We start from the raw sequence: 9,255 nt of genomic DNA on the forward strand, positions 1-9,255 counted from the left end.
TTTTCAAGCACATTGATATATCCAGAGGACAAAAGGGTCTGGAATAGGGCTGGATGATATGGCCCTAATTTTTAAGGCTTTATCGCCATACACAATATATATCTTGATGATTGGAAATCTCCTCAAAAGCACGTCATTAATGCAAGAACTGGGCAACAAAATTAAATATTAAAATATTATTGACCAAATATTGGCCTATTGATACAATATGGTAGAGAAGACTAGTGGTACTTTCACACAATATAAACACAATGAGATTTTTGATAAATAATCATCAGTAATGTGGATATAATGACTAAGTGGGTAAAAGCAAGTATTAGAACAAGTAGAACAGTGTGGTGAGTTCAGAAAATGACATCACTTTACTGTAATGCAGCCTTTAAAACCAGGAAAAGACAACACTGATGTCATATCAAAATATGAGAATATCCAAAATCTAAGTCTCATATCAATATAACAATATAATATTGGATTAAGCCTTTTATTGCACAGACTAATGTGTTGGCACTACTGTGTCTTCATCAGGTTTAAGACGGAGAAATAAATGAGGCAAACACCATATATATAGTCAGCCTAAACCAGGTGCACAATTATCATTGGATAATTGGTTGAACAGGGTTTAAAATCTATTAATGGGTAATGAACCCAAGGCCAGTCGAGTGCCACACCTATAAAACCATGTCAGAAACACAGACCTCCCTTCAAGTTATCACAGTGAAAATACAAGAAGTAAAAGTACAAACACCCAAACCAGTGTGACAAAGCGGAGGAAACAGAAATTCAGTTCTTTATTTATGCCGAATGGCTCGATAGTGATCAGAGTGTGAATCCAGTACTCCTCTCTTCAATGATGCAGCAGTGTCGTGGTCAGCCTTGTACATCATGATCAGCAGCAGTGATGCCAATGATTAAAATATCTAATAAAATCAGTGTAAGCAGGTATTTTTACTCTCTGTAGAATCTGAATGTGTGATTGATCTCATTGAAGCTATTTCAGGCCTTTAGGTGAAACAAAAGGTACCCTTTTTTCCCCCTGATGACGTCAGAGGTGCTGCTCTTTTTCCATTTGCTGCTGTGGGGGAGATTATTGCCCCCTCCTCTGTCTCCCTGTGGTTAAATAGCAAAGCGCGCTGCCTCTCGGGGTAGTCAGCCCACTTTACATAGCGGAGGTTATTTAGATAAGAACTACATAAAAAAGGCAAACAACCAGGCGGCACTTGAACATGTACTCAAACAAAAACGAAGGACCGCGTAGAGGAAGATCTTTTGACTCCATGAACATTGGCTTTGAAGAAAAACTGCTGAACAATGAGGTAAGAACTTCTTCATTAAATACTTCTTTTTTTTTTTTTTTTTTTTAAAAAAAGGGGGAACAAAGTAATACTTTTAAACAAATATCTTCCAGCAAGCGTGATGTTTGGTCCTATTTCTATTGTCTTCATCCTGCATTAAGAGCGCCGGAGAGGCTAAAAAACCAAAGAGGTGAAGAGGTTTTCACGTGTGATAATTTAAAGACTTTTTTTTTTTTTTTTTGACAGTGGTGGAGAAGATCGTTCGGGGTCATCTCAGTGAATAAGCCTTCAGTTTGTCATCAGCGCAGATTAATTTAAGCCGTTTTGTTATACTGTAATTTACGTCAAAGGGTTAAGAGGGTTATAGTTGGATACCTCCGAAATTCATGTCATAAACGAGTCTTTTTTTCCTCGATCATGTAGCTACATCCTTCATTGATTTCCATAAAAGAGAGAAGAGAGAAATCTGCCTGCAGTGTCGATGTTTTCTGCATTGGGTGCGCGGAAAAGATAGCCAGGACACAGGGAGAAACCATAGTTTAAAGCTGTGTCGAATTGCTACCTACATTTGTATTATTTATTGCATTTATAGATATAATATATATTCCAGCGTTTTACCTGCGTCAGATGCGTGCATTTCATTTTTAAGACTGCAGAAATGCTCGACAAAAAGCGGGTAAACAACCAAAATAGACAAAATAACCATCTTACTGAGGCAAAAATGATCTCTAAACTGTGACTTTTATATATTTTAAACACATTTTATACGTTCTTGGTGCTTTTCAGGCCTTCTCTGACAAATATTATGCTGCACAAGTTTATCTAAAAATGAATAAATAGAACAACAATATTCTGTCGCTCATAACAAAGAAAAAATATGAATATTGGTTAAATTGCGCAGTTGTAATCAGGCCTAATTGTACATTAAATTTGAGATGAATCACAATTTTAATCACTTTTAAATGTGTATAATGAAAATAAATGTAAAGCTACATTCATAAAGCTGACATTACAAAAGGGAAAGCAACTATTCCATGAGGAGGATGTGTGCGTAAAACCAGCCTAAAACCTGCGCGCAGCAGCGATTAAACGCTGCCTAATGTCTGCTAAGATCCCAACATGCAGGGAGCTAATAATAGGCTTCCTCGCTGTCTCAGTGGGATTGCAGTAAGGCGATTTTTTGAGACAGAGACAAGTTCATCTTCGTTAAACCGAGACGCAAAGAGTTGACCCCGGAGAGCCTCCTGATCCAATCTCCATACACGAATGCTTGCAGGGATACTACCGACAAGGGGGCACCGAAAACTGCTCTGCCGCGCTGTCTACACAATGCTCGAAGGGCGAAATATGGTAACTGAATTTGAATGACTCTTGTGATCGGCCTGCTCCCTCCACAAATTAGTTTTAACCATTAAGCTGCGTAGATATTTTAGTATTTCTGAAAGCAAATTAGAGCCTAAAGCCGTTACGCATGGCAGTAACTAATTGTAGCTTCTAAATCAGGTGACTGCTGCAACTACAGTGGACGAGAAAACGTTTGCAGTCGATCAAAACAGATTAGTTATTCTGTGCTGGTGGCATGTTGGGAGTCCTACTTCTAAAATCTGATGCAGGATTACATCCATTTTCCCCTGGCGTGTGCAGCGCGAACAGCCATGCGTCAACGTGAGGGCGCTGGCCAAGGTGCTGAAGTGGACAGGACGGGTTGGTTCAGCCTCCTGTGGGCACTAATCTCAGCCCCGTCTCTACATGAATTCAAGGCATCTGCATTTATAATTCCACGATTGCGAAGAAACAACCCCTGTGTCTTTTTCAGGGCGAAAGAAATATGTATGCGACATTTCTCTGTGGCTCTCGCTGCTCACTGCCAGTGTTGCATGCTCATTTGAGAAGATGTTCATTTATGATAATTGGTAAATCAAATTACGCATATATCACCAGTTTTTGAAATCAAACACTACTTGTATGTTGAAGGATTAGCACAGAACTAGGAGGTGCTTTTTAAACTTTAAAATGAGTTTAATTCTCTGTTTGAAATTTGTTATAATTAAAAAAGGTGTACTTTACATGTATGCATTTTAAAAAGTGTTCATAAAAGCTGAATATCTCCTCATATGACCGTCAAAGGAGGCGACACTACTGGTTGTTGAATGGTGATGATTTCTTGCTGTTGCACAAATTAAAATCTCTAAAATCTGTCCTACCTTTTTTCAGATAAACAAATCAACCTTCACAAAAATTGAAGAAAACTCTGAAAAGAAGAACACATCAGAGAAAGGCAGAGCAACAATCATCTTTTCCCTCAAGAATGAAGTGGGAGGACTAGTAAAGGCACTCAGACTCTTCCAAGTAAGTCATTATACTCTTGGTTCCCTATCTGTTCATGCATTTATCTATACATATATCTTAATTGATCTCTTCCAGTAACTTACTCATTTATGAAAATTAAATAAAAAATGAATCTCAATGTCTCTTGCAGGAAAACCACGTCAACCTTGTCCACATAGAGTCGAGAAAATCCAAACGACGCAACTCTGAGTTTGAAATCTTCGTGGACTGCGACAGCAACCACGAACAACTGAATGAAATAATCCAGCTGCTTCGAAAGCATGTGAACGTGGTGGACATGGATCCTCCAGATAACTCCTGTCTACACGAGGAAGGTAAGTGAAGTCCTGCAGATACTGTTAATATTTACAAAAATTGTAAATATTAACAGTAAATTAAAAACTAATTTTTGCTTCTTTCCTGTCAGATATGTATGACGTTCCTTGGTTCCCAAAGAAGATTTCAGACTTGGACAAGTGTGCTAACCGTGTCCTGATGTACGGCTCTGAGTTGGATGCGGATCATCCGGTATGAAGGCCCAAAATCAGCCTCCAGACTTAAAAAATGCAAAATCCCTTAAATGGAATTATTCTCATATCCTTCTGTGTTTCTCTTTATCAGGGTTTCAAGGACAACGTCTACCGGAAAAGGCGAAAGTACTTTGCTGATCTTGCCATGGCCTTCAAACAGTGAGTTTTTCTTCTATATCTTGATGGTTATTTTGGAAATCTGGCAAATTTCTTCTTGATACTTAGAGAATTATTGTCTCTTGTTGCAGTGGGGATCCGATCCCTCGTATTGAGTTCACAGAGGAAGAAGTGAAGACTTGGGGAGTTGTGTACAGGGAGCTCAACAAGTTGTACCCAACCCATGCCTGCCGGGAGTACTTGAAGAACCTGCCACTGCTCTCCAAATACTGTGAATTTCGGGAGGACAACATCCCTCAGCTGGAAGATGTCTCACGCTTCCTCAGGGGTAGGTTTTCATTTCTTAATAAAATGTGCCTCTTTTTGGAAATTAATGTTTTCAGCCTTTAATATTTGCTTGTCTCTTCTCAGAACGCACCGGATTTACCATCAGGCCTGTGGCTGGTTATCTGTCCCCTCGTGACTTCCTTGCTGGTTTGGCCTTCCGTGTTTTCCACTGTACCCAGTATGTGCGGCACAGCTCCGACCCCTTATACACCCCAGAGCCGTAAGTAATCCAAAACTATAATTAAAAAAGTGATGTCAATGCTCATAAAGATATTGGTCCTAACATTCTGCTATCTATCATTATTAAGGGACACGTGCCATGAGCTGCTGGGTCACGTCCCTCTGCTGGCCGAGCCCAGCTTCGCCCAGTTTTCTCAGGAGATTGGTCTCGCTTCACTCGGAGCCTCAGATGACTCCGTTCAGAAACTGGCCACAGTGAGTGACACCTATACAGGCACAGTTTGATATCCTTATATATAAAATCTAGAAGAATTGAAATGATTGTGTCTGTCTTGTGTTACAGTGCTATTTCTTCACTGTGGAGTTTGGCCTATGCAAACAAGAAGGGCAGCTGCGGGCATATGGAGCGGGACTGCTGTCATCGATCAGTGAGCTTAAGGTAAAAAACATTTGAAAAGAGCCCGATATTACCTATACATCCTAACCTGCCAGACCCATTGAATCAAATTGAGCAAATAGAAATCCTAAAGAAAAATGTATGCTAAAGACGTCTCCTCTTGAAACAGCTAAATACAGATTGATTTGTGTTCAATCAAATGACCCAAATGTGTGAAAGTGTTTCTATAAAAATGACTGCAACATCTGTTTGGTTTCTCTCTCACAGCATGCACTCTCTGGCAATGCAAGGATAATGCCTTTTGACCCCAAAGTTACATCCAAACAAGAATGCATCATCACGACATTTCAGGATGTCTACTTTGTGTCGGAGAGCTTCGAGGAGGCCAAAGTCAAGATGAGGTGAGCTTGGTTACAGTACTTCAACATCACAGAGATATCTTGCACGTATAGATGAAAATGATCTACAAAGCAACACTTGTCTTTTCCACATAAATTAAATATTATTATGTTAATTTCAGGGAATTTGCCAAGACCATCAAGCGTCCCTTCACAGTGCGATACAACCCTTACACCCAGAGCGTGGACGTGCTAAAAGACACTCCCAGCATCAACAGCGTGGTGGAGGAGCTTCGACACGAGCTTGACATCGTCGGCGACGCCCTCAGCCGGCTGAACAAGCAGCTGGGCGTCTGACTGCCCACATTACAGTCAAAGTTGTCCAACTGCAGTCCGTCAACGCTTGCCGTGTCACCCCTGAGCACCGCTGTAGAGATACTGCTTGTGTATCGCCCCTCGTCAGTACAATGAATGTGCCCTGCTTCTGGCAAAATGCTCTGTTGTCCCCACTGCATGGTGTATGGCTTATACGATTCACAGAGGCGCATTAGGTGTGTTTAACCACTGATGTCAGTATATTGCACAAACCCAGAAAGCTGCTTAACCTGAGATATCGTCTTCTGTATCGCAACCAATCATTGCTCTCATAAAACATCCCCAGCTGTTACAAACACAGATGTGGTTTCCTAATCCTCTTGTTAACTCTGCTGTTGTATTTATCATGTGAATTTTTTTTTGTATATCATTTAATTATCTTTCTTCAAATTAAATCTTCCTCACTTCAGTGATATGTATAAAATGTACCTTGTTTGTATTCTCTTGGTGTATGTATCATGTTCCTTTTTATGTGCTGTTAAGGGAAATTGTGAAAGTGAAAACTGGAATTTTAAGGATGTTTTCATGGCTGATTACGGCAGACCCATGTACCCTGACCTATTTTATTTTACAGTGATGATTTTGAATACCTCCTCTTGAAGTGAATATAATTGTAGTACTCCTTAAATCAAAACATTATTTTTCTACTGTAAAGAAATATAGACTATGAGTAGGCTCTGTATCAAACTATTGAAAATAAAATAAAATGTTTATTGTGTCTGCACAGTGTGTCAAATGGTGTGTTACCTGTTGAATTATTACTTTTTCATACCATCATGATGGTGATTTGACCCTGGAAAGTCATAATAATATTCATGTTTACAATGAAGAAAAGTATCAAAATTAAATGTTGCAACAATAATCGACGGCCATCACATCAGTGACATGAACATGTTTTCCTGAGATGGAAAACAAAACAGTTGACATTTCTGGAATTGGTTCCTTGAACACTACATTTTAATTTGGGATATTTAACATTAGAATTAGATTAGAAAATCTCCAATCAAGGGTCCTCTATGTCCAACCCTCCAGAGTGAAAGCTCGTCAAATTAACATGGTGAAACTAGGAAGATATATTACTGATATAACTTTAACTAATTATACACCAAGTGTTGTAGAAAAAGTATTCTTCAAGAAAAATGCAAATACTGCAGCTTGTGTCATTGAAGGAGTTTAACTGCAACAAAACTGAAACTTAGCATGAGTCTACATCCTCTTTATACAGAATCAAGTAATTATGTTATGACTACAGGAAGACATGGTTATTTACTTGATGTGGACCAACTGAACAGTCAGTGAAAGCAAGGGTGAAAGAAACCTAAAAATAGCATATCTAGGTTTAAAAAAAGAAAAAAATTCTTTACGACCCCACTTGTCTCTTTTCAAGATAATTATGGCCGATTACGGTTTTCATTTGCAATGGCTAATATGTATAATACTAACTTGACATAAACTTGTTGATGCAGGTTACATATCAAGGTCAGCACTTGCCTGCTGTGTGCAGTTGAGTGCAAATCAAAAACGTAGGTCAAATATATAGACTGAGAGTATAACTGAGCAAAAATATAATTCAAAAGTTTGTCTGGGAATTCATCAACTCCAATTATGTAACCCCTTCATACACTACTTGTATGGGCAATTTCATTCTTACCAATGTATTTAACAATATGTCATCCCCACACATCCAATAGCTATCTGCTACTGCAAAGGTCTGTTCACTCAGCAAGTGGAGAGTAGGTACAATCATAGTTATATTGTGACTATTGTGAAGCAATTGAAAAAATCGGCCAATGTTTTCATGAAAAATTGTGTTTTTTCTTTAGAATAATCATGAAAAAAAGAAAATCTACTTAAATCCAATAAAAACAGATGTGTCTAATTCAACCAGTATTGGTTGACATTTATGATCGATTTCAAGTCAATTTGTCAAATGACCTGGAGGAAGCTATTGAAAAAAATGTCCGATGTTTTCATGAATAATGGTGATTTTTCTTGAAAATATTCATGAAAAGTAGAAGCCCCTTTAGCTCAGTTGGTAGGGTGGGTGTCCCACCTACAGTGGCTTTGTCCTTGCTATAGTGGCCCCTGGTTCAAGTCCAACCTGAGGCCTTTTACTGCATGGGTATTCTGAACTTAACCATTTGCTTATTTTGCACTGGATTGTGTTTGAATTTGTCCTGAACATCCAAGAAACACTGGAAAAAATTGGCAACATTAATTCTCTGAAGTGGTTGTTACTGAATGGTTACAGGTATTGGTCATGTTTTCATGAAAAATTGTGACTTTTCTTTAAAATATTCAAGAAAAATACAAATTGCACTTAAATCTAATAAAAACAGGTGTGTCTTCTTCAACCAGTATAGGGCGACATTTGTGATCGATTTTGAGTCAATCGGTCAAATGACCTGGAAGATATTGAAGAAAACATCAGTTAATTCATGAAAAAATGTGCTTTTTCATTAAAATATTCATGAAAAATTGAAATTCCCCTAAAATCCAATAAAAACTGCTGTGTCTAATTCTACCAGTATAACAAGTCATTTGGCCATTGATTTCGAGTCGATGGCTCAAATGACCTGGAAGCTATTGAAAAAAACAAAAACATTTTCATGAAAAATGGGGAATTTTCTTTCAAATATTCACCAAAAATTCAAATTCCACCGGAATCCAATGGGAACTGCTGTGTCTCGTTAAGCCAGTATAGGACCACATTTGGGAGCGATTTCGAGTCAATCGGTCCAAAGACCTGGAAGCTATTGAAAAAATGGGCGCAGGTTTTCCTGAAAAATGGAGACATTTTTTTTCAAATATTCACCGAAAATACAAATTCCACCGGAATCCAATGGGAACTGCTGTGTCTCGTTCAGCCAGTACAGGACCACATTTGGGAGCTATTTCGAGTCAATCGGTCCAAAGACCTGGAAGCTATTGAAAAAATGGGCCGAGGTTTTCATGAAAAATGGCGACTTTTCTTTCAAATATTCACCAAAAATACAAATTCCACCGGAATCCAATGGGACCTGTTGTGTCTCGTTAAGCCAGTATAGGACCATATTTGGGAGCGATTTCGAGTCAATCGGTCCAAAGACCTGGAAGCTATTGAAAAAATGGGCCCAGGTTTTCCTGAAAAATGGAGACATTTTTTTTCAAATATTCACCAAAAATACAAATTCCACCGGAATCCAATGGGAACTGCTGTGTCTCGTTCAGCCAGTACAGGACCACATTTGGGAGCTATTTCGAGTCAATCGGTCCAAAGACCTGGAAGCTATTGAAAAAATGGGCCGAGGTTTTCATGAAAAATGGGGACTTTTCTTTCAAATATTCACCAAAAATACAAATTCCACCGGAATCCAATGGGGACTGCTGTG

General features: G+C 38.7%; 1 protein-coding gene across 1 annotated transcript; it reads left to right on the forward strand.

Annotated features, from left to right (window-relative positions):
- The first annotated feature begins 1,223 nt into the window (after positions 1-1,223).
- Positions 1,224-5,866, forward strand: tph1a (tryptophan hydroxylase 1 (tryptophan 5-monooxygenase) a). Its single transcript, XM_073472145.1, has 11 exons — positions 1,224-1,313; positions 3,507-3,641; positions 3,772-3,955; positions 4,048-4,148; positions 4,242-4,309; positions 4,399-4,595; positions 4,679-4,814; positions 4,903-5,029; positions 5,118-5,213; positions 5,439-5,572; positions 5,692-5,866. The coding sequence occupies exons 1-11, from the start codon at positions 1,224-1,226 to the stop codon at positions 5,864-5,866; spliced, it is 1,443 nt and encodes a 480-aa protein (XP_073328246.1).
- Positions 5,867-9,255: the final 3,389 nt, after the last annotated feature.

The sequence above is a fragment of the Pagrus major genome, chromosome 8, assembly GCF_040436345.1.
Source record: "Pagrus major chromosome 8, Pma_NU_1.0".
Lineage (NCBI taxonomy): Eukaryota > Metazoa > Chordata > Actinopteri > Spariformes > Sparidae > Pagrus > Pagrus major.

Bases quoted from the DNA above. Each gene is read 5' to 3' on its own strand.
- tph1a (XM_073472145.1), top strand. From the start codon at position 1,224: ATGTACTCAAACAAAAACGAAGGACCGCGTAGAGGAAGATCTTTTGAC. The intron at 3,956-4,047 runs GTAAGTGAAGTC...CTTTCCTGTCAG, and splicing joins CTCCTGTCTACACGAGGAAG to ATATGTATGACGTTCCTTGG. The intron at 4,815-4,902 runs GTAAGTAATCCA...ATCATTATTAAG, and splicing joins CCCTTATACACCCCAGAGCC to GGACACGTGCCATGAGCTGC.